Source organism: Erithacus rubecula (genome assembly GCF_903797595.1).
Source record: "Erithacus rubecula genome assembly, chromosome: 10".
NCBI classification, from domain to species: domain Eukaryota; kingdom Metazoa; phylum Chordata; class Aves; order Passeriformes; family Muscicapidae; genus Erithacus; species Erithacus rubecula.
The window spans coordinates 27,191,140-27,216,832 of record NC_136662.1 but is presented as its reverse complement, the minus strand read 5'-3'; the positions used below and the strand labels follow the sequence as shown (position 1 = coordinate 27,216,832).

At 47.0% G+C, this 25,693-nt stretch overlaps 1 protein-coding gene across 1 annotated transcript; it reads left to right on the top strand.

Moving 5' to 3' along the window:
- Positions 1-987: 987 nt before the first annotated feature.
- TMCO1 (transmembrane and coiled-coil domains 1) lies at positions 988-25,654 on the top strand. The gene is made up of 7 exons (XM_079313405.1): positions 988-1,154; positions 8,876-8,953; positions 12,019-12,078; positions 15,935-15,981; positions 16,616-16,683; positions 19,777-19,921; positions 25,327-25,654. Exons 1-7 carry the CDS (start codon positions 1,085-1,087, stop codon positions 25,423-25,425), a joined length of 567 nt encoding a protein of 188 aa, XP_079169531.1. The 5' UTR covers positions 988-1,084; the 3' UTR covers positions 25,426-25,654.
- Positions 25,655-25,693: the final 39 nt, after the last annotated feature.

Here is a 25,693-nt window from a genome sequence, read left to right as displayed (position 1 = left end):
CTATGTTAAGAATATTTAAAATAAGAAAAGAACATGCAGCTAAATATAGGGAAATATATGATTAAATCCACTCTGTTTAAATCTCCCTGTTACGAATTTTGCATATTGAATATTTTATACCAGTTTGTAAAAGAAAAAAAAAAAAAAAAAAGAGCTTTTCCATAGTCTGAAAGTTTTTTTTTTTTTTTTTTTTTGCAGAATCAGATTTCCTGCCTTCCTGTAATCAATCACAAACTATCTGCTAAAGATCAGACTTCCCACTTCTGTATTTTATCTGCCAAGACCAGATGGTTAAATGACCAATTGTCCCAAGAGCTGTCCCACTGAAGTTTGGAAGTTTCTTTGACCACCACTGCTTACCTTGCAGAATGACTACAACAAAGCAATAACAATTATTGATTACTACACGGAAAATCATCCTATAAAAAGGAGCTGCAAACCAAGTTCAGTGGAAGTGTGGAGTGGGCGGTGACCCCTCACGTTTTCCCCAGCGCGCTGCTTGCTCTGTCTATATAAAATGAACTAATCGATATTTGTTAAATATCGAGACTTTTGTTTCTCATTTATAACAATTTCTTCACAGAAAGCGTCATTGCAATAGGCTACCCAGGGAGGTGATGGAGTCACCGTCCCTGCGGCTGCTTAAGGAAAGACCGGGCATGGCACTAGGTACGGGGTCCCACGTTGGACTCGGGTTGATGGCGGAGATAATTTCCAAGCTAACACATTCTGTGCGGAACTCGGGCGGGCTGCGGCAGCAGCAGAGCCCGGACCCCGCCATATCAACGCCCCTCCCTCAGCGCCGCTGTGGGGCGGTGCCCGCTGCTGCGATTGACAGCCACACCGCCCAATCAGCGCTGCGCCCGTCGACAATATTTACTGATTGACAACCCCATTGCCCAATCAGACCAGCGTGCGCCGCGCACTCCCCGCCCCTTGCTTCTCGCACAGCCGGCCGCCCCCGCCGGAAGCACAGATAGACACTTCCGCCTGTTGCTAGGTAACGCAGGAGAGCAGCTTCCGGGTTGCGGGTGCACTTCCGGGTTCGGCGCGGTGTTACCGGGTCGGGGGCGGCGGCACCACCATGAGCACCATGTTCGCCGACACCCTCCTCATCGTGTTTATCTCCGTCTGTACCGCGCTGCTGGCCGAGGGTGAGCGGGACGGGCCGCGGCTGTGTGCGGGGGGCGGCCGGGAGCGAGGGAAGCGGTGGCACTGGGGCACTGGGGAGGCGGGCTGAGAAAAAGGGCTCGGGGTCACCCGAACGTCTTCACGGGGAGGAGAGCGTGAATCACCTCAGAACAGCCTGAATCCCCTCAGAACAGCGCTGAATCCAAACAAAACAGGGCTGAATCCCTCAGAACAGCACTGAATACCTCAAAAACAGCACTGAATCCCTCAGAACAGCACTGAATCCCTCAGAACAGCGCTGAATCCCTCAGAACAGGCTGAATCCCAACAGAACAGCGCTGAATCCCTCAGAACAGCACTGAATCCCTCAGAACAGCACTGAATCCCTCAGAACAGTGCTGAATCCCTCAGAACAGCGCTGAATCCCAACAGAACAGCACTGAATCCCTCAGAACGGCGATGAATCCCAACAGAACAGCACTGAATCCCTCAGAACAGCGCTGAATCCCTCAGAACAGCACTGAATCCCAACAGAACAGCGCTGAATCCCAACAGAACAGCACTGAATCCCTCAGAACAGCGCTGAATCCCAACAGAACAGCACTGAATCCCAACAGAACAGCGCTGAATCCCTCAGAACAGCACTGAATCCCTCAGAACAGCACTGAATCCCTCAGAACAGCACTGAATCCCAACAGAACAGCGCTGAATCCCAACAGAACAGCGCTGAATCCCAACAGAACAGCGCTGAATCCCAACAGAACAGCGCTGAATCCCAACAGAACAGCGCTGAATCCCTCAGAACAGCCCTGAATCCCAACAGAACAGCGCTGAATCCCAACAGAACAGCGCTGAATCCCAACAGAACAGCGCTGAATCCCTCAGAACAGCGCTGAATCCCTCAGAACAGCCCTGAATCCCTCAGAACAGCACTGAATCCCTCAGAACAGCACTGAATCCCTCAGAACAGCACTGAATCCCAACAGAACAGCGCTGAATCCCTCAGAACAGCGCTGAATCCCTCAGAACAGCGCTGAATCCCTCAGAACAGCCCTGAATCCCTCAGAACAGCACTGAATCCCTCAGAACAGCGCTGAATCCCTCAGAACAGCGCTGAATCCCAACAGAACAGCGCTGAATCCCTCAGAACGGCACTGAATCCCAACAGAACGGCGCTGAATCCCTCAGAACGGCACTGAATCCCAACAGAACAGCGCTGAATCCCAACAGAACAGCGCTGAATCCCAACAGAACAGCACTGAATCCCAACAGAACAGCGCTGAATCCCAACAGAACAGCGCTGAATCCCAACAGAACAGCACTGAATCCCTCAGAACAGCGCTGAATCCCTCAGAACAGCACTGAATCCCAACAGAACAGCGCTGAATCCCTCAGAACAGCGCTGAATCCAACACAAGAGCGCTGAATCCCTCAGAAGAGCACTGAATCCCTCAGAACAGCGTTGAATCCCTCAGAACAGCACTGAATCCCTCAGAACAGCACTGAATCCCTCAGAACAGCGCTGAATCCCAACAGAACAGCGCTGAATCCCTCAGAACAGCCCTGAATCCATCAGAACAGCGCTGAATCCCTCAGAACAGCGCTGAATCCCTCAGAACAGTGCTGAATCCCAACAGAACAGCGCTGAATCCCAACAGAACAGCACTGAATCCCAACAGAACAGCGCTGAATCCCAACAGAACAGCGCTGAATCCCTCAGAACAGCACTGAATCCCAACAGAACAGCACTGAATCCCAACAGAACAGCGCTGAATCCCTCAGAACAGCACTGAATCCCTCAGAACAGCACTGAATCCCAACAGAACAGCGTTGAATCCCTCAGAACAGCGCTGAATCCCCTCAGAACAGCGCTGAATCCCAACAGAACAGCGTTGAATCCGTCAGAACAGCCCTGAATCCCTCAGAACAGCACTGAATCCCTCAGAACAGTGCTGAATCCCTCAGAACAGCGCTGAATCCCAACAGAACAGCACTGAATCCCTCAGAAAAGCACTGAATCCCTCAGAACAGCGCTGAATCCCAACAGAACAGCACTGAATCCCAACAGAACAGCACTGAATCCCAACAGAACAGCCCTGAAACCCTCAGAACAGCAATGAATCCCTCAGAACAGCGCTGAATCCCTCAGAACAGCGCTGAATCCCTCAGAACAGCACTGAATCCCAACAGAACAGCACTGAATCCCTCAGAACAGCGCTGAATCCCAACAGAACAGTGCTGAATCGCAACAGAACAGCACTGAATCCCAACAGAACAGCACTGAATCCCTCAGAACAGCACTGAATCCCTCAGAACAGCGCTGAATCCCAACAGAACAGCGCTGAATCCCAACAGAACAGCACTGAATCCCTCAGAACAGCACTGAATCCCTCAGAACAGCCCTGAATCCCTCAGAACAGCCCTGAATCCCAACAGAACAGCGCTGAATCCCTCAGAACAGCACTGAATCCCTCAGAACAGCCCTGAATCCCTCAGAACAGCCCTGAGTCCCTCAGAACAGCACTGAATCCCTCAGAACAGCACTGAATCCCAACAGAACAGCGTTGAATCCCTCAGAACAGCACTGAATCCCTCAGAACAGCCCTGAATCCCTCAGAACAGCACTGAATCCCTCAGAACAGCCCTGAATCCCTCAGAACAGCACTGAATCCCTCAGAACAGCGTTGAATCCCTCAGAACAGCACTGAATCCCAACAGAACAGCCCTGAATCACTCAGAACAGCACTGAATCCCAACAGAACAGCGCTGAATCCCTCAGAACAGCGCTGAATCCCAACAGAACAGCGCTGAATCCCAACAGAACAGCGCTGAATCCCTCAGAACAGCGCTGAATCCCTCAGAACAGCGCTGAATCCAACACAAGAGCGCTGAATCCCTCAGAAGAGCACTGAATCCCTCAGAACAGCACTGAATCCCTCAGAACAGCGCTGAATCCCTCAGAACAGCGCTGAATCCCAACAGAACAGCGCTGAATCCCTCAGAACAGCGCTGAATCCCTCAGAACAGCGCTGAATCCCTCAGAACAGTGCTGAATCCCAACAGAACAGCGCTGAATCCCAACAGAACAGCACTGAATCCCAACAGAACAGCGCTGAATCCCAACAGAACAGCACTGAATCCCAACAGAACAGCGCTGAATCCCTCAGAACAGCACTGAATCCCAACAGAACAGCGCTGAATCCCACAGAACAGCACTGAATCCCTCAGAACAGCACTGAATCCCAACAGAACAGCGTTGAATCCCTCAGAACAGCGCTGAATCCCCTCAGAACAGCGCTGAATCCCAACAGAACAGCGTTGAATCCCTCAGAACAGCACTGAATCCCAACAGAACAGCACTGAATCCCAACAGAACAGCGCTCAATCCCTCAGAACAGCGCTGAATCCCTCAGAACAGCACTGAATCCCTCAGAACAGCGCTGAATCCCAACAGAACAGCTCTGAATCCCAACAGAACAGCACTGAATCCCTCAGAACAGCACTGAATCCCTCAGAACAGCGCTGAATCCCTCAGAACAGCGCTGAATCCCAACAGAACAGCGCTGAATCCCTCAGAACAGCACTGAATCCCTCAGAACAGCACTGAATCCCTCAGAACAGCACTGAATCCCTCAGAACAGCGCTGAATCCCTCAGAACAGCGCTGAATCCCTCAGAACAGCCCTGAATCCCTCAGAACAGCACTGAATCCCAACAGAACAGCACTGAATCCCTCAGAACAGCGCTGAATCCCAACAGAACAGCACTGAATCCCTCAGAACAGTGCTGAATCCCAACAGAACAGCACTGAATCCCAACAGAACAGCGCTGAATCCCTCAGAACAGCACTGAATCCCAACAGAACAGCACTGAATCCCTCAGAACAGCACTGAATCCCTCAGAACAGCGCTGAATCCCAACAGAACAGCACTGAATCCCTCAGAACAGCACTGAATCCCTCAGAACAGCACTGAATCCCAACAGAACAGCGCTGAATCCCAACAGAACAGCACTGAATCCCAACAGAACAGCGCTGAATCCCTCAGAACAGCGCTGAATCCAACACAAGAGCGCTGAATCCCTCAGAACAGCACTGAATCCCTCAGAACAGCGTTGAATCCCTCAGAACAGCACTGAATCCCTCAGAACAGCGCTGAATCCCAACAGAACAGCGCTGAATCCCTCAGAACAGCCCTGAATCCATCAGAACAGCGCTGAATCCCTCAGAACAGCGCTGAATCCCTCAGAACAGTGCTGAATCCCAACAGAACAGCGCTGAATCCCAACAGAACAGCGCTGAATCCCTCAGAACAGCACTGAATCCCAACAGAACAGCACTGAATCCCAACAGAACAGCACTGAATCCCTCAGAACAGCACTGAATCCCAACAGAACAGCGCTGAATCCCACAGAACAGCACTGAATCCCTCAGAACAGCACTGAATCCCAACAGAACAGCGTTGAATCCCTCAGAACAGCGCTGAATCCCCTCAGAACAGCGCTGAATCCCCTCAGAACAGCGCTGAATCCCAACAGAACAGTGTTGAATCCCTCAGAACAGCCCTGAATCCCTCAGAACAGCACTGAATCCCTCAGAACAGTGCTGAATCCCTCAGAACAGCGCTGAATCCCAACAGAACAGCTCTGAATCCCAACAGAACAGCACTGAATCCCTCAGAACAGCGCTGAATCCCAACAGAACAGCACTGAATCCCTCAGAACAGCACTGAATCCCAACAGAACAGCACTGAATCCCAACAGAACAGCCCTGAATCCCTCAGAACAGCAATGAATCCCTCAGAACAGCGCTGAATCCCAACAGAACAGCACTGAATCCCTCGGAACAGCACTGAATCCCAACAGAACAGCACTGAATCCCAACAGAACAGCCCTGAATCCCTCAGAACAGCAATGAATCCCTCAGAACAGCGCTGAATCCCTCAGAACAGCGCTGAATCCCTCAGAACAGCGCTGAATCCCAACAGAATAGCACTGAATCCCTCAGAACAGCGCTGAATCCCAACAGAACAGTGCTGAATCCCAACAGAACAGCACTGAATCCCAACAGAACAGCACTGAATCCCTCAGAACAGCACTGAATCCCTCAGAACAGCGCTGAATCCCAACAGAACAGCGCTGAATCCCAACAGAACAGCACTGAATCCCTCAGAACAGCACTGAATCCCTCAGAACAGCCCTGAATCCCTCAGAACAGCCCTGAATCCCAACAGAACAGCACTGAATCCCAACAGAACAGCGCTGAATCCCAACAGAACAGCGCTGAATCCCTCAGAACAGCACTGAATCCCTCAGAACAGCCCTGAATCCCTCAGAACAGCCCTGAGTCCCTCAGAACAGCACTGAATCCCTCAGAACAGCACTGAATCCCAACAGAACAGCGTTGAATCCCTCAGAACAGCACTGAATCCCTCAGAACAGCCCTGAATCCCTCAGAACAGCACTGAATCCCTCAGAACAGCGCTGAATCGCAACAGAACAGCGCTGAATCCCAACAGAACAGCACTGAATCCCTCAGAACAGCGCTGAATCCCTCAGAACAGCACTGAATCCCTCAGAACAGCCCTGAATCCCTCAGAACAGCACTGAATCCCTCAGAACAGCACTGAATCCCAACAGAACAGCGCTGAATCCCAACAGAACAGCGCTGAATCCCTCAGAACAGCACTGAATCCCTCAGAACAGGGCTGAATCCAACACAAGAGCGCTGAATCCCTCAGAAGAGCACTGAATCCCTCAGAACAGCGCTGAATCCCTCAGAACAGCGCTGAATCCCTCAGAACAGTGCTGAATCCCAACAGAACAGCGCTGAATCCCTCAGAACAGCGCTGAATCCCTCAGAACAGTGCTGAATCCCAACAGAACAGCGCTGAATCCCAACAGAACAGCACTGAATCCCAACAGAACAGCGCTGAATCCCAACAGAACAGCACTGAATCCCAACAGAACAGCGCTGAATCCCTCAGAACAGCACTGAATCCCAACAGAACAGCGCTGAATCCCACAGAACAGCACTGAATCCCTCAGAACAGCACTGAATCCCAACAGAACAGCGTTGAATCCCTCAGAACAGCGCTGAATCCCCTCAGAACAGCGCTGAATCCCAACAGAACAGCGTTGAATCCCTCAGAACAGCACTGAATCCCAACAGAACAGCACTGAATCCCAACAGAACAGCGCTCAATCCCTCAGAACAGCACTGAATCCCTCAGAACAGCACTGAATCCCTCAGAACAGCACTGAATCCCTCAGAACAGCACTGAATCCCTCAGAACAGCGCTGAATTCCTCAGAACAGCGCTGAATCCCTCAGAACAGCCCTGAATCCCTCAGAACAGCACTGAATCCCAACAGAACAGCACTGAATCCCTCAGAACAGCGCTGAATCCCAAGAGAACAGCACTGAATCCCTCAGAACAGTGCTGAATCCCAACAGAACAGCACTGAATCCCAACAGAACAGCCCTGAATCCCAACAGAACAGCACTGAATCCCTCAGAACAGCACTGAATCCCAACAGAACAGCACTGAATCCCTCAGAACAGCACTGAATCCCAACAGAACAGCACTGAATCCCTCAGAACAGCACTGAATCCCTCAGAGCAGCGCTGAATCCCAACAGAACAGCACTGAATCCCAACAGAACAGCGCTGAATCCCTCAGAACAGCCCTGAATCCCAACAGAACAGCACTGAATCCCTCAGAACAGCACTGAATCCCTCAGAACAGCACTGAGTCCCTCAGAACAGCGCTGAATCCCTCAGAACAGCACTGAATCCCAACAGAACAGCACTGAATCCCAACAGAACAGCGCTGAATCCCAACAGAACAGCGCTGAATCCCTCAGAACAGCACTGAATCCCTCAGAACAGCGCTGAATCCCTCAGAACAGCACTGAATCCCTCAGAACAGCGCTGAATCCCAACAGAACAGCGCTGAATCCCTCAGAACAGCACTGAATCCCTCAGAATAGCACTGAATCCCAACAGAATAGCGCTGAATCCCTCAGAACAGCACTGAATCCCTCAGAACAGCAATGAATCCCTCAGAACAGCGCTGAATCCCAACAGAACAGCGCTGAATCCCTCAGAACAGCCCTGAATCCATCAAAACAGAGCTGAATCCCTCAGAATAACGCTGAGCTCTGTAGCAATGCTCTGGGAATTTGGGTTTTTTCCCTCCATGGATCAAACAGGATATCACGGTTGTGTCCAGTTGTTTTAGTGGGAAGGTTTGAAGAAATCGCCTGACCTTGCAGTGATGGTGTTTGGAAAGGTGTTTTATATTTCAATGGTTGAAATAGGAGCAGTGTTTTAAAGAAATGGTGGATAGGTGCCTTTTGGGGTAGTCACAAGTCACAGGTTCTATTTCTGATACCATACTGTATCCCCAAATCCCCTTTTTCCCCCCTCCCTCCGGTCCCAAATCTTCATTCGACACCTGCAAGACAGATTTATCAATAAAAGTAACAACTGAAAACTTGTTTCAGTTTTACACCTATAGCTCATTTCATGGTTTATTTTACAGTTGTATTTTACTAGGAACTTGGAATGGGGATTTGAAGGAAAGGGATGGTGCAGTTTGCTGGTGCTTTGTGCTCCCTTGGCTGTGTTGTAAGGGGGTTTTGTAGACTTAAAGTTTAATTCCTGCACGTGGATTTGCTCCCTCATATCAGCATAATTGCAGGAGGTTTTTTATTCCCTCATCACCGGCTGGGTTTTTGTTTCAGGTATAACCTGGGTGCTGGTTTATCGGACAGACAAATACAAGAGGTTAAAGGCTGAAGTGGAAAAGCAGAGCAAGAAATGTAAGTGCTCACCAGGGGCTTGTTTCTGTCCTTAATTCTGGTCTTTTGCCTTGTTAAATTGTCCTCCTGTCATTGACAGGAGGGAATAAGAGAATGATACTGGCATCATTTTTTCTGCACACCAGCAGCCAGTGTCTGAAATAAATGTCTGAAATACTTTCAAAGATGCAATTTCTGCTTTTCAGGGGTGAAGAGGAGAATTTGATATCTGTAGAAAGAAAGAATTTGGGTTGAATAAAGAATATCATGAGGAAAAAGCATTTTATATAAAGATTAGATGTGGTGGTTGATGGTGGGCATTGAGTATAGACAAAGCCATCATAGAAAGTTCTGAGCAATCAGCTGATATAAAGCAAAATTCTCCTAATATAAACTGGAAGCAAATAGGTTAGGAAATATTAGGAAATAAGTCCCAGGATCATTCCACAGAGAGGAGGTCTGGGAGATAGTAAACAAAGGTTGAGGGAAGAGAACAGGGAGCTGAGGGTGAGCAGTCAGAAGATCTGTGTCAAATATTAAGAGAAATGGTAAACAGGAGGGAGCATGGAGTGTTTAAATGGGCTTGTCTGTATCAGAAGCCAAGTTGCAGAGGAGAAATTCTGACCTTTCAGCCTCTACTGTGTACACCCCACCCAAGTTACAGCAGTGACAGACAGCACACGACCAAAAATTTTTTGGGGGCCAAAACAGAGCTGGTTTCACCTTACAAATATCTCATTATGGTGTCAGTGCTCTTTAATGCATGAGAGAACAATATTATCACATATTGCTCCTACCAGCCCAGTTTATTCCAGCCTTCTCCTGGGCAATTTGGAGTTGAAGTATAGTCATGCTTGTGTCACAGCTCCGACATTAAGGGCTTTTGTCACCACAGCAGGAGCAGATGGGGATTGCATCTCTGCCTGCCTCACTTGAATCCCACTTGTCCTGTGTGTGGGATGGGATTAGCCCCAGAAGAGCAAGTTAGAGAAGGAGTTGAAACCCAGCTGCAAACTTAGTGTTTGTGCTGTTCAATTCCAAAAGCAGTTAGCAGGGCTTAATCTCTAGGGTTTAATGATTGCTATAGGAGTTTAATGCTGTTTGCTTTTATAGCTCTCCTGGTAGCTAGGCTATCATCTGTGAAAGGAGTGATGTGAGGTGCATGCATCTCAATTAGATTAGTCTCCTTGTCTGATTCCTAACCCTAACCCCCACCCCCACCCCGACCCCCACCATCTCACCGCCCCCCCCCCCCCCCCCCAAAAAAAAAAAGGTAAAGCTGAATAAGGAGTCGGTAAAAATTCAGCTTTGCTTTTCTTCCCTTCCTCTCTTGTGCTGAGGACAGATGGCTGACCTGAGGGCTTGCAGCTTGCCAAGTGGACCACTTGAGCCACACCTTTCAACTGTTATCTAACACATCTGAAACAGGAAAAAACACATTTGAGACCTTTAAGCTCTCCCATGAGAGTCCTAGCAATCCTTAGGATTTGCAAAAACAAAGGGGCTGGGTAGTGTGTTTGAGCAGACATTGTTACTTCTTAATTTCATCTCTTCCTGTCCTCTCCTTCCTAGGCAGAGGCTCAACGTTGGCTGAGGCTGCTGCAGGGGCTGCTCTGGGTGAATGTAGGGGTAAATTTACCCAGCACAAATCTGTCCCTGGAATTTCTGATGTGTTAAAGTGGATGTTCCCACCGACAGTCCTGAGGGAATTGGGGCCTGGAGTTCCTCAGGCTAGGCATAAGGCTTAATAACACTGTCTAGGGTTTAGAGCTGGGGCTGTTGGGGTTGTGTGGGCCAGGACAGGGATGGACTGATGGGGTTTTCCCAGATGAATTTGGCATAAGGAAGGCTGTGGAGACAGTGTTCTGTGAGCACTGTGTCATCTGACACCTCTCTCCCTTATTCCCGAGGGACACAAGCTCCTTGTTTTCCTTCCTGCCCACCTGAGATCCTCTTGTTCTTTGGGAAGAGCAATTGTGTCTCACTCCATTGCCATGGAGGGTTGATGCTGAGGTGACTTGTCTGGGCTGGTGTGATTTTCTGAGGAGTTGTGACTGACTCACAGGCATTTCATAAGGCAGCTCTAAAATCCTGGTGTGGCTTGGAAGGTTGGCTGTCTTCATTTCCTCTGGGCTTTGAAATCAGGGCTGGAAGGTCTGTGCTGAGCTGGTACTTCCCGAGGGAGAGGAACCCCAGCAGTCAGGTATCTGTCAGCTATCAGTGAGCCAAGGCTCTTTGTTGGTAGAGTAGATGTGGTACATGCAGTTTGCATAAATACAGAGAGTTCAAAGTGAAAAAGGGCTGATTTGTTGTTAGACCATGGTCATGCTTCATCATCCTTACTTCCTGCAGTACTCTTGTTATAGGTCTTGAATGAAAATGTCTCTTGCTTCCTGGAAAAGCTTTTTCTGCTGTCCCAGAACCTCCTTTGCAGCTGATCAGCACATTTGTTGTGTTCCCATTTCCCTGTGCTGGCTCTGCTCGCCTGCTTTGCTGCAGGTCTTATTACCTTTGGGGTCTTAGTACCTTTGACCTTAGGCTTCTGCTTTAAAATATTGGAAATACTTCAGTACTAAAGAATTGGAGAATGGAGAGGCCGTGGCTGCCAGCCTGGACAGCATTTCCCCTGAGAATAGCTGCCTGTGGAGAAGGGATGTAGAAGAACACAGACTTTGCTGTATTCTGCTTCCCACTGCAGATAATCGGGAGCAGAGCTTGCCACAAAGCTCTTTTCATTCCATTTGCTGAATCAAAAGTACTGTCTGATGCTAATGACAAATCAGCAAGGGTCACTTGAGCTGAAATTGTCCCCAGACTGCTCAGTCCAGAGTGTAATGGGCTCTTGACAGAGTTCAAATATGTTTGTATCTTACCCAGGGTTTTGAAACTTTTTTGTTAGTTTTTAAGTGATTGGAGTAATCATCCTTAGTAGTTGATAACTTAGTGATTCTGAACGTGTTCTTCGTCCTACTTGGCTGCTTTTTGTGCCCCTGTTCTGCAGAGGAATAACATGTTTTGTTTGGTGTGTGGGAAAGAAGTGATGGTATCACTGTGTAGAAATGATGGAGTATCTTTTCCTTTTGCAGTGGAAAAGAAGAAGGAAACGATAACTGAATCAGCAGGCCGACAGCAGAAAAAGAAGATAGGTAAGACTGGTGCCTCAAGAATGGTGGAAAGCTGAGAAACTGATGGAAGTGATTATCCTTTCCTTCCATTCAAGGTTATTTATTCATTTGCCTAACTCTTCCAAGGCAGGAGATACCCAGCCTCCTGATGGTTTTGATCAGATGGATGGATCACTGAGAGGAGCAGCACCTCTTGCTGAGCTCCCTGAGTTTTTCTCACATTTTAGCCTTGATATCCATGGCTGTTACTAACTTCAGCTGTCAAAGCTCTTTGCTGCAGTGCATGGCAGCTTGCTGGAGCTGCAGGACTCTTAATTGTGGTTTTGGGTATTTTTTTCCCTTTCATTTGAACACTTTAGAGCTGAAGATGTTCATGTTAAGTGTAACCATGCTTAGATGAATTTCAATTTTGACAAATCAGTTTTGCTCAGTTTTAGGCAGTGATTTGTTTTTCCATTCTTTTTCATTGTCAGTAAGCAGAATTCTTTCTGGGTTAGGGTAACTAAGTACTGAACTAGGCAAGAACAGGGTAAAGAGATGTTTAAAGGTTTTAGGAGGATCTGCTATCTGCTGGACTTGCAACGTGCAGCAAAGCTCTGTAAAGTTATTACAGAGATCATGGCAGGAACACTTCTGAGAGCTCCTGGGAGTTGGTTTCCTCATTCCTCTGTAACACCAGGTAGCTGGATTAGTCATTTGATCTGTACAAAGCTTGGGAATTATAAACACATCTTCAAACAGCTCTTCCTAGGTAGAAAACCTGTTGTCGTTAGGTTCCTGAAGGGACAGGAGCCAAAATGCTTCCTCTTTCAGTGCATTTCAGTTCTTAATCTTGACTAATCCCTGCATGGGATGAACACAGGCAACTTTGAAAGTGACCATATGTGACAACTGCAGATAACATTCAATAAAAAAAGCGTGACAATGACTTTTTTGCAGGGCACCATCCAAGCTGTGTTCCTAGCAGACAATATTTTACTTGTGCTTGGACTAAACCAATAAACACTAGAACCTGAGAACTTCAGATGCTCCACCAGTTTTTATACACTGAAATAATCTTGTTTTGCAGATGAAAAACAAAGCACAAAGGGACAAAGATCAGAACTTAGGAAACAACCACTGATTTTGTTTGCTGTGATGCTTGCTGGCCAAGCTTAAGATTCTCACACTGATTTTTTTGGGGGTTTTCAATTTTTTTTTAACAAGTGCTGCATAACTTCAGTATTTCTTTTGTGTTCAGGCAAAGATGAATTATTGGTGTTTCTGAAAAATGAAACCCTAAATGTCACACTGGACTTGCAGAAAATGACTCACAGCTGTTAAATGGTTTGGAAATCTCTGATCTCAGTAACTTGTCAAGATGTCAAGGATGTCAAATCATTCTGCAAGATGGGGCATTGTTGTCACAGCAAATCTACTTGTGCTGGAGTTCTTCCAAGTTTTACCATTTTAGTTAACAAAAAGTAAATATTGAGCTGAGGCTTTATGGATAAGTAACAGCTGTGGTACAGACCTGCCTCAGTTGCCATCTGTTCTGTGCACAGAATAAGACAGGAGGTGTGTGGATGATATTACTTGGTTTCATAAGGGATGAATCATGCATGTGCACAAGGAGGTAGGGAGAATGTTTCTTGGGAATGCTTAATTTGGTGTTTCCTACTTAAAAAACTTTATTTTTAGCTGTATAATGAGCCAATAGTCACATTGTACCTTGGGCCCTGCTGGAACAGCACACCTTTAACATTGGTGTAGCCTTATGTCATTTCAGTTTAAAGAGATGATTTGTTAGCTTCAACCTTTCTACTGTTTTCTGTGTCCATGTGCTTCTGGAAGAAAAGACAGTGACATTCCCAGGAGCCCACACATGTGCTGGATGGACAGCAAAACTAAAACAAAATAAAAACCCCCAGTCCTGGCAAATCTCTATCGCTGTATCCTCATGATTTGTGTTCCAATGAGCAGAGTAAGATGATTTTGGATTCCAGGGAGCTACCCAGTCCTCTTTTTCTGTGCCTTTACCCAACTGTAAACTACCCAGTAAAGTGCTTAGCAGGCTCTTGATGTGTGATTTGGGCAGGAACAGACCATTTATATAACTTGGTAGATCACTCAGAGCATGTTCATTTTGAATCTATAGACATAGGTGAGAGCTGGGTCAGGTATATTAGGCAATCAGAGCTGTGTTCTTTCCTCTATGTAACCTTTAACCCACCTAAATAGATGCTCAGCTAACAGCAGAGGGGAAAAAACAAGTATTTGTGCCAAATGGGATTCCTGAAGAGCTGGCCTGTGGTTGCTGAAATGTCCCAGGACACAACCTTCCACCTGACTCAGGAAGCAGGTGTCTGAAAGGTTCCTGCCAGAGGGGATGGTTTGTAGTTTGGAGCAAATGGAAATAGCAAAGAGGGTTCTAAGAAGTTGGGATCTTGCTGTTGCTTTTCATAACACTGACTGTGAGTTCCTGTGCTTAGCAGGGGCTTGGGAGAGAATTGTGGAATTTCTGAGCTGTGGGGCTCTTGTACTGAAACTTCAGTGGGATCCCTCAAAATTCCCATGCTGGATAGCCCTTGGCAGCCCTTCTGCATTCTCCCCTGATGCCTTGAGATGCTACCTGGAACAGAGGTTAGACAAAGTAAAAGGAATAAAGTAGGGATTTATTAAAAGGCCTTCAAATGATTCACCTTGGGCAGTGAACCTGACCATGGTTCCACCCAAGATATGCTCTGAGTCAGGAGTTTTCACACTTTTCTAAGTTTTGGTCCATTTCCATATTTGGGTTAATTGTCCAATTGCAGCTCCAGGTTCTGCAGTCCCATCCCCCCACATTCTCTCCTCAATTCTGCTGTTTGCACTTTTTGTGCCTGAAGCTGCAGCAGTGTCCTTGGTTCTGGGGCTGGAAAAGGATTGTTTTGTTTAACTAAACAGGAGAGAGAACTTGCTAACACTTTATATGAAGTTCAGAATTACACACTAATGCAGTACAGAATCTGGAAAATAACTAAAGGCATCACCCTCTTCACTCATGCTGTTCTCTGTTCCTTCATGATCCACATCCTTCAGCTGGCAGGGATTCCCAGCCCTGGCTGCCCCTCTGGACCCTTGGTCTGAGAGGAGCACAAGGCAGGATGGGGACATGGGACAGGGAAGGTGCCAGATAGTGGGTAATGATGAAGGCCAGAGCAGCCCTCCAGTGGGGGACATTTAAAATGCCCTCTTGAAAATCTGAGTATCTTTGAAGTCTGTGGTGTTTTAAGGACAGACTAAATTTCCACAGTGTTTCCTGCAAAGCACAGTAGTACACTCATTACTGAATTTCATGTAGAAAATCTCTTTCCTCTTTGGAGAATTTCCTAGGTGTGAGAAGAGTGCAAAATTCATTACTGAGACCAGCAGGATTTTGGCATTGCTGAGGTGCAGCTCCCAGCTCTATGCATGGTTTTCCCTTTTGAGACCTCCAAAAGAAAATCCTTACTTATTCAATGTATATATGATAGTGTACAGCAAATTGATCAGTGCTCCCTTTGGGAACTGTGGTAGAGGGGCACTGTTTTTATTTCCTGGCAGCAGTGCTCATGCCCCTGTGTGAGTTGGTTGAGTTAGCAAATCTGACACTGGGTGCATTTCTTTCAAAAGTGCTGAATGGGTGATTCCAGCCGCCTCCTCTCTTTGTGCCTGACTTACTGCATGTTGCTGTGGTGGAGAAGCATTTGGCTATGAACAGTTTTTCACTTTCTACTGTCTGGCAAAGAGAGCTGGAGTTGATTTTGGAAGTGTTATTTGTTTGGAGAGCCAAAGAGGTTAAGTTTTCTTGGAAATAAAAACACTTTGGTTTCTAGGTTGACATAACTGATTATAACTGTTGATTTTGTCTTTCCAGAGAGACAAGAAGAGAAACTGAAGAATAACAACAGGGACTTGTCAATGGTATGAAAAATCAAAGCCTGTTCCCAACTGCTGAAGATTTCAGTTTTCCAACACAAAGACTTTGTTCAATTGGCAGACAAATCTGCTTTTCCTTTGGAAAGGTCCTTCTGGATTTTCTCTAATAACTACAGATTTTAGTATGAGCCACAAAGTTACTGCCTCATCTCATGCCAAACCTTAGTTATTTTCATCTTTATAAGTCTCCATGATGTTTCTCAAAGTAGAATTAATTTTTTTGGCTTCCTATAACTTTGGTCATTGTAATGATCCCCTGCTGGGAGTCCCCTGGGAATCCCCCTGATGAGTTCTATAGGCTTAAGGAAAAAATAAAATCATCCTGTGCAAGGTGACAGGCCAATTCTTGAGCACTTTTTGGTTTAATCTCCCTGAAGCAGCACTTCCCATCAGTGACCCACACTGTGGCTGCCTTCATACCCAGTCTCTTTGGGATTTCTCCAGTCACTTTTACAACCCCTCTGTCTCCTGGGTCATCCTTTTTCCCCTGTTCATTTCAGTGTTCTGTACAAAGCCTGTTTTTAAGGGTGTGAGCTCATAATACCTCAGTGTGGGCCTGTTGTTTTAAATATCTCTTTTAAATTGTTGTTTTAAATATCTCTGACTTTTCTGCCTGCAGGTTCGGATGAAATCCATGTTTGCCATCGGCTTCTGCTTCACTGCCTTGATGGGAATGTTCAATTCCATGTAAGTATCAACTTCCTGCATGTTTTTCTGAAATTTTTATGGTGAACATATTTTCCACCTTCCCTTCATCATTTGAAGTGTTAAGAGTGGCATTGTCCAGCCAAAAACCATAAATAAATAAATAGATCCATATTTCTTATGAAGATGTGGTTTGGTCGTCACATTCACGCTCAGCTCAGGAGGGAACACTGAGTACTGAACACAGGCAAATTGAACAAATTGCATTCAGTCTAGACACAGCTTTAATATCATTTCTGCATGGGAACATCCTGATTAGGGCAAGTTTGGTGCATGTCAGGCAAACATCTTCAGTCTTCAGCTGCTTTGGCTTTGCTGTAGTGGTGTGACCAAAGAATGTTTTGGAAACCAAACTGAGTCAGCTCCCTTGCCCTTAGAAATGAAATGTAATTGCAGAGTTTGTTGTTGCCCTGCTTGAGGTAATCAAGAGTCCAGATATAAACAGGTCCAGGCATGGGCTCCAAGCTTCATTTGTTTTAAAAGTGACCTGGCATAGGTGTAGTTTAAAAACACAGACAAGAAACCCCAAACTGGTTTGCATGGTTACAGCCAGCTTTGTTTCAGATATGCAAATCTGAAAGGCTATGCTTGGCTTTTAAAACTTGATTCACTTTAAATATGAACTGTTGGCTGTTCAATCTGAAGATGACATGAATATTGTTAGGATAACCTTTAGGAAGTTGCTTGAGATCTGGGCAACATCCTTGCCCTGCAAACAGGAATTTACAGGAGTTCTTGGGCACTGAAGCCTTTGGTTTCTATGCTGGCAGTCCCCAGGATAGTCAATTGTTATTTTTCTGGAGATCTGTGGGTGGATAAATTGCAAACATGGGGTAACATAATAACAGAAGTGCCACTGTGTGGATCCTTTATTTATTCAGCTTAGTCAGACTTCAGCACTGAGTGTTCTGAGCAGAGCAAAGCAACCCAGCACTGGAGAATTTCAAAATTTGGGTACAGTCTTGAGTCGGTGATGTCTCACTTCACTGCAGCCCTGAGCAGGGCTGGAGGTGCATTGTGAGCAATGAGGGGTCTGAGGGGGGATTTGTAGGGTTGCACTTGAGACCTCCAAGTGCTTGTCTTACTCTTTGGCTACAATACAAACACCAGCACCTGTCCCTAAAACAAACAGAAAAACAAACTAAAATTCCTTTTTCTCACTGTGCCCACTTTCCTAGAGGGGGAGGGGGCAGTTGCTCTGAGTATTCTGAGACTAACAGGTACTACAGAACTGTAAGTTTGTTAAGAACTTTAGGAATGAGTTGGTTTGGGTTAAATGCTGTATGGCTCCTCCTTCCATAGATACGAACTTAAAATAAAAAAAAAAAAAGGTAGACGAAACCAATAAACTTCTACCAAGTTTACTTGTTCCTCTTTTGAGGATTCCTGCCCACAGAGACCATTTGTTCTACTGAACAAAGAATTGTTGTGAACCCTTGGGCATATCTTTTATTGAACTGCCTCTTTCTTTAGGGGGAACTTGAGCAGCAGGAGTATCCATGGAGGCATGGTGGGTGTGGTGGGAGAAGGAAAAGGGAGGCTGACACCTGCAATGGCTGTGGCCACATTTGCTGCTTTTCCTGTTCTTGAATGACTTCATGGCTGCTGGGAAAAAAGGAGAAGGAATTGTGTGGAAGCAGCACCCTTTTTGCAGATGCTGCTGCTCTGTCTGGGCACCTCACCATTGCCAAGTGTCCCCCCTTAGTCAAACTGGAAATCCCTAGATGATTTCCTGCTGTCATTCCTGGAGTATCAGCAGTACTGGGGCAGCAGGTTGAACTGTGATGGAAGGAAGTGGAAGTCTCAGCAAGGCTGGTTTAAACCCAGACAGCAGAATGCTGTGCCCAAGACAAACAGCTGAGTGACTGTTGTGGCTTAAAAGGTTCATTATGGCAGTGAGATCTGCAGCAGACCACCAGAGATTTCACCTGGGGCAGAAATTACCTTCTGCGTGTCTCAATTGTCTCTTGCCAGGAACTTTTTCATGCAATCACTTCCCTGTGCATTCTGGTACCTCTTGATAACTGTGAAAAACCTGCTGGAATTAGAAGCAGGTACCTCAGGGTGCTACTGCTGAAGTACTTGTCATTCTCACAGCAGGAATAACGCAGAATTTTAAGCCACTGGGGGATGTTCCAGGGAGATAAACATCCGTTCCGAGCTCTTTTGCCAAACTGCCTGTGAGATGTAAACAAAGTTGGCGTGTGTTTGAGCCGTGGCTGTGTGAATGCATCTCCACAGGAAAGAAGGCTCATTTAGGATCTCTTGAAACAAGAAACACCTGTTCGAAAATCAGCACATGCAGAGAAAATAACATCCAAATATGCACATGCTGATGAGGCATCATACACATCTACATCAAAAGATTGGGTCGACTGTCTGGCTTGGGAGAAATCTTTGCAAACTGGCCAAAATTCACACTCTGCCTGATGCCCTGGAATGTGGGGCTGGAGGGATTCCAGGAGCAGGACATGCCGCTCGGAATATGCGGCATCATCCTGCCTCTGCACTGCCTGCATCCCCACAGCTGATGCAGAGAAACTGGGGTATGAAGTGTGCTGCTGATGGCATCCTGAGGAGCACAGCTGCTCCAGGGAAGGAAAAGGTGTTTTTGATTTATGCTCTGGTTTAAAAAACACTTTTGCTTGAAGCAGAGGGTCTGTCTTGTTGCAGTAGCTGCAGTACAGCAGGGTGACAGTCATTCATTTTTTATTGAAGTGCTGACTGTGTTCTGCTAAATCTGACTTAGAAATAAAATGCACCAGAAAACTTTAAAACACCATGATTTCATGAACCAGCAGCTTGTCCAGGTGATCGCTTAAATCACTAGGAAACACTTTGATGATGGTGAAACTGTGCCTGAGGGAATCATGCCCTGTGGAGGGCTTGGAGAGAGAGATGTCTTTATCCTCCTTGGTGTAGTGTATGGAGTGGGGCTGGAGAAGGCAGCAAGGTGTTTTAGCTTCCATGTGGCCTTACCTGCTCTGCTGGCCTGTTGAAGGTGCTCACTTGTTCTTTCTATATCCAGAAGCTCTTGTGCTGTCTCCAGTGGTGATCCAGTGGTCTCTTTTGCAGATTTGATGGCCGAGTGGTGGCAAAGCTTCCCTTTATCCCCCTCTCGTACATCCAGGGTCTCTCCCACCGCAACCTGCTGGGGGAGGATTACACCGACTGCTCCTTCATCTTCCTCTACATTCTCTGCACCATGTCAATCAGACAGGTGAGTGCACTGTTCCTGGAGCAGGGAAAGCATAGCCCCACCCAGGAAGAGGAGTGTTCATGTATAATCTGTGTTTGTCTTCATTCCTGTGCCTCATATTCAAAGCAATTTCAGGCTGGAATCATTAAAATAGTTGCTGTCTTGGATGGGATGGAGACTTGGCTGGAGACTTGCACCAGGGCTCTGGGACAGAGTTGGCAGAAATGGATTCCTGACTTGTGTGATAACTTTGTGGATTGCCATACAAGAGATTGTCTCCATCAGAAGCTGATCTAAATGCTACTCCTTATGTACATCTTTACAAACAGCAGCATCTTTAGGGGGAATTTCCTAGATGGCTTGCAGCTCTTTAGAAGTTTCATCAGTCCATAAAGCTGCTAGAAAAGTGAGGAAAGAGTTAAAGCTGCTCTTTTGGGTTTGTCCTTCCTGTTTTTGCTGGCTGCCTGTTTTTTGTCAGAGACTGAAGAACTGTACCTTTGGTGTCAATTCTCTCCCAGTTTTAGGGACGTGACACAGAGAGGGGATCTGGTATGGTAAGGCAAGAGTAGGCTCCACAGAGCTCTCCAGCAAAGCTCTATAGTCCCATCTTTTGGAAGAAGATGGGGATATCAGTGAGGATAAGAGACTTGTTCAGGAGGCAGCTTAAGTGGCAGAATGGCTGGTGAGGACAAGAAGGCCTTCTTAGTGCAACAAGAATTCTATTCTAGTTTCCACTTCCACCCATATGGTTCTGGGGATAAGTTAATAAGCTCTGGATGAATGCTGGTGCAACTAGCTGCAAATTACCTTCTCTTCTGTATTTATATTTCCCTTTTATTTGATTCATTTCCTGAATTCTTGCTGCTTTTCTCTCCCTCACTTGTTGCTTTTCCTCGGGGGTGCCAAGGAAACTTAGATTAAGGGACATAGACTTAAAGCAGATCAAACGGAAGAGGTGTGTAATTCCAGGAGTTGGGCTGAGCTTGATGAAGCAGCTCCTTCACACAGAGTTCCTTTAGTCACAAAGTACATACTGGTGGATGGAATTCCCCATAGCCCTTTGTATTAGGTGCTTGTGCTGAAATGGATCCCAGTCTGGTCCTGTGCAAAAGCAGATAATGAATTATAGAATCACTTATGCTGAAAGGATCCCCTGAGGGTTCGTCTGGACACCCCTCACTCCAAGCGGGCTCAGTTTTACCAAAGGCCAGGCAGGGGCTTCCTCACTCTCTTTGCTGCAAGACAAACTTTCACTTCCCAGTGACTAGAGCAGGGTTTGCTGCTTTGAAAGCACTGAGAGCTCTTATTAAGCTCTTAAGATCACCTTCCAGAATTCCTGAGATGCTGTGTTCTGATCCTGTTCCTTCAGGCAATCTTGGCTGGTACTGCTGTGCCTTACCTATTACATGGAAAGTTCTTTCTTTACAGTGTTGCAGATTATGATAGGAAACTAAAGAGCAACACCAGCAAGATTTTTCTGCACCATTGGGTTGATTGGGGAACTCTCTTGCTGAAAAATCCCTCATGTTTTGTCCAAAAATATAATTCCTGTGGTTAATTCTAATGCTGGGCATTTCCTGATGATTTAGATGGTGAGATTGGTGGGCAGCATGAGCTGAGGGGCAGAAATGCTAAGCTCTTTGCAGTGGGTTGAGCTTTCCATAAAATTTCTGGGAAAAAATTGCCCTTGTGCACAAGAGCTCCTTCTGATGTCCCTGTGGAGGAGGAGAGAGAGTTTATTGCTTTGGAGAAGGGTGTGAGACTGCAATCTCCACAGTGCTGCCTTATCTACGTAATCATGGTTAACAATTCCTGCACTTCTCCAGCTGTCAGGCAGCTCAGCTCTTCCTCCTTGCTGTTTCAGGGAAGGGCAAGGACACCTTAGTTTGCACAAGAGGTCAGAACTCAAGCTGTGATTGCTGCTGGCATCCTGCTCTTGGCTTTATTGCTATATGAAAGAACCTAGGTGATAACAGCATTGGGAAGAGGACTTCAGAGCTCTGACAGGCTGAGGGAGAGGGCAAGAAAGTAATTAAGGGCTTAGAGTGGTGCCAAAGACTTGCTCTTCATGCTTTGGGTAACCTTGGAGGTGAAGGCTTTGTGATCCGTTGTGCAGAAGGGGAAATCTTGCCAGGTTGGTTTCAGATCAGGTGCTGGCCCAGGGGAGGACAAGTGGCATGGGAGTCGGTGTTTGATGCTGCTGACACAAAAGGAGGAGCAGACATACCAAAAATCAGGGAAAAGGTTGTGAACAAACCAGGGAGACCACAGTCCCTCAACCTTTCCTAAAATCCTGGAGCTGCCAGTGAAACCATCAAGAACAGGGAAGAGGTGTTCCTGTGGAGCTCAGAGGTAGAGCAGGAGCTGGGGTGTGTGTGAAAAAGCAGCGACCTGGTGGGAAATGCAGGGGATCTGCGGGAGTGGGAGACTGCTGGGGCGGTGATTGAAGTGACATTAGTGGGACAGGCAGGAGCAGCATCAGGGACTCTCTTCATGTGGGGGTGATAAACTCTTCAAGCACTGACTGGGAAGCTCTGCTGCCTGTGACCTGGCCAGCATCTCCCAAAATAGTCACCTCACAGTGAGTAACTTCCTTTGCGCTGTTCCCAGCTCTCCCTGGCACGTAAATCCTGTCCCCTAGTTCCTCCTGCCTTCCTGTTTGGAGAGAGGAGGTTGCTGGGAGAGGCCTTCCAAGGGTCCTTGAGCTGTTGGGTTTTCAGCTGGGAAAGTCTGCTGCTGGGCTGGGTGGGAGGTGCAGTGTCAGGGTTACATCCTCTGTCGCTGCTCCTGCTCCTGAGCTCCCAGGCTTCACCTGTGCTGTTTGGGAAGAGGGATATGCTGCTGTTCCTGGGCTGTTTGCTGCTCTTCACTTCCTTTTCACACACATCTGAACTGTAGATTAGACTGCTTCTCACCAAAATGTATTCCCAGGGGGAAGGGGAGCCAGCAATTATCCCTACTGCCAGGACTGCACTTTCCCACAGAGCCTGGTCTTAGGGCAGGGAGCCACTTGCTGTCTTGTCTGAAGTCCCTTCTGGGTTTGAAGACCAAAGCAAGAGCAGCTCCTGTGTTTCCTGCAGTCATTTAAGGAAAGATCAGAAGAGCTCAGATGAGAGATTTGGATCCCTAAGTCTTACTCTTCCCTCCCTGCTCCTGAGGGTGATGGCCAAGCTTGTGTTGGAAGTAGACTGCACATTTCCTTGTCCAACATGGCCCACAGCAGATGGGACAAGGTTTCTGCTGGACCTTGCCCCATCTTTGGTGTTTCCAGGTGTAGATTTGAGGGTTGCTGTCCAGCAAAACGTGCTTTGGAGCTAGTGTGCAGTGCTTTGTGCCTTACAGAGCAGGGGGTGTGCATGTAGGGATAATGCTGGACAGTGTCTGTAGTCTGGAACTCAGACAGACAGACAGACTGTCATCTCCCTTCTTCAAGCAGTTGGAATAAACTTTAGCACTGCAGTTCTCCTCTCTGCCTGCTAGAAGGAGCAGGAGGAGGCAGTGCACAGTTCCTTGGTTCCATGGATCACTGTAGGATCTCTGCTCTGTGGGTGAGCTGGCAGGAAGCTGACAGGACACGGTCCTGCAGGCTGCTGGCTCTGCAGCACCCTCTGCTGTGCTGGTCTGTCCCTTGGCTGCTCCTTGCCTCCTTTCTGTCCACTAAGAGGAACCACAGCAAGGAGTTAATTCTCTCATACATACATATTCAGCTGCTGAACATCAACCAGTGGCTGGTTAATGTATGCCATGGACTAAACCTGATGTAATTCCTCTTCATATGTTCCTTATGTGTGGGCTGAAACCATTCTTTTCATAATCTTGAGCTGGTATTAATCCAAATTTTATTTTATTTTAGCTACTGTGGAATTGCAAAACTATATGCCTTTCTTTTTTCTTTTTCTTCTTTTTTTTTTTATTTTTTTTTTTTTAGTTTATTCTCCTTCCATGATAAAAAGTTCAAGAGCTCTGTGACCTTGCAGTCTGACCTATCCTGACAGTTATTTTGGAGAGGACACTCAGGTTTGAAGAGAATCCTTCCTCCTTTTGTTGTCTCGATGGCCAGCACTGGGGGTGACACGAGGAGGCCACAGTTGTTTTCTTCTTTCCCCTGTGTCTCAGATGTCCTTTTTTTTGTCAGCACTGCAGGAGCAGCATCTTGAGCTGGAGTTCTTTATAGTGAAGGATGAAACTCAAAGAACTGGTGGCTCTTTGTAGTTGCACTATTTTGAAATTTAAAAGAAATTTCTCAAAAGTCAAGAAAAACATTCACATTTAAATATTTTGCTCTGGTTTTTTGGATTATGCCTGGCTCTGCTAATTAATTCTTGCCCTGTTTGTTGTTTTCCACTGAAACACTCGGCTGGGATGCAGATGAGGTCATCCCAATAGTCAGGTTTTGGGGTTTGCTCCATATGTCCTGTTGTCCTGCATGTCTCCAGCGCCCCATTGTTCTGTCTGCAGCACTGGCATTCATGTTAATTCTGGGACTAAGCTCCTGACTTGCACTTGGCACACACTCTGGTTGCCATGCTGCTGTCCCAAATTCCAACTGCATTAGGAGACTCCAGCTCCCATGGCCACCACCAACAGTGCTTTCTGGAATTTGGGAAAACCAAGAGGTGCAGGAGTCTGCCTGTGAGCTGGTGCTGGGAGCAGTTAGATAAAATACCATTGCAACTTAAATAGTGTGTGTAAATGGTGTGGGGTGTGTAGCTGAAAATGGGAAAGCATCCTCATCCAAATGATGGCATTCAGAGGCTTTTGTTGAGGTGGAGAAGAATGGCCCAGCCACTCTTGTCTGGCTCCATGCTGAGCTGTTTTGAAAATTTAGGGAGAGAGGTTCAATATACAGTAGCCAGATGAATTAAGACTATGTGGATGAGAAGCTGAATCTGTTGAAACAATGGGGAGAGTTTACTTGTGCTACTGGAGAGAGTCCAGCAGAGGCCACAGAGATGATTTGGGGTCTGGAACATCTCTAATGAGGAGAGACTACAAGAGCTGGGCCTGTTTAATACAAAGAGAAGATTGAGAGGGAATCTCATTTGAATGTCTCAAAGGTGGGTTTCAGCAGGATGGTGCCAAACTCTTCAGTGGTGCCCAGCAATAGAATGAGGAGCAGTGGCCATGAACTAAACAACAAGAAGTTTCACCTCAATGTGAGGAAGAAATTCTTTACAATGAGAGTGGCAGAGGACTGAACAGCTGGCCAAGGAAGGCGTGGAGTCTCCCTGTCCAGAGACATTCCAAACCCACCTGGAGGTGTTCCTGTCACCTGCTCCAGGTGACCCTGCCTTAGCTGGGGGGTTGGACTGGATGAGGTCCAGAGGTTCCTTCTAACCCCAGCTATTCTGTGAGCAGAGTTGGGATTTCTTGCTCTGTTTCCCTCACCATGGTCTGAGCTCCCCTGCTGTTTGCTGTTCTTGCAGAACATCCAGAAGATGCTGGGCCTCGCTCCTTCCCGGGCTGCCACCAAGCAGGCAGGAGGCTTCCTTGGCCCCCCACCTCAGGCAGGGAAGTTCTCCTGAAGCACAGCCCCCACGGGAAGCCTGACAGTGCAACAAGACCGCCTCGGCGAGGTAACCAGACGGGATTCTGCTCCGGGCATCACCTGTCCAGAACCAGGCTATGCACTATTGAAATCATCACCCATTTGGAGTATTCCACCAGCAGTTGTCCGTTCATCCAACCAAGAAACTTCACTCGGAAGATAGCGCGACCTTTGTTTCTGAGTAATAAACGGCATGGGCATGTTAATTAATGTTAGCAGCGTCTGTTAATTGGGCGGTGGGGAGC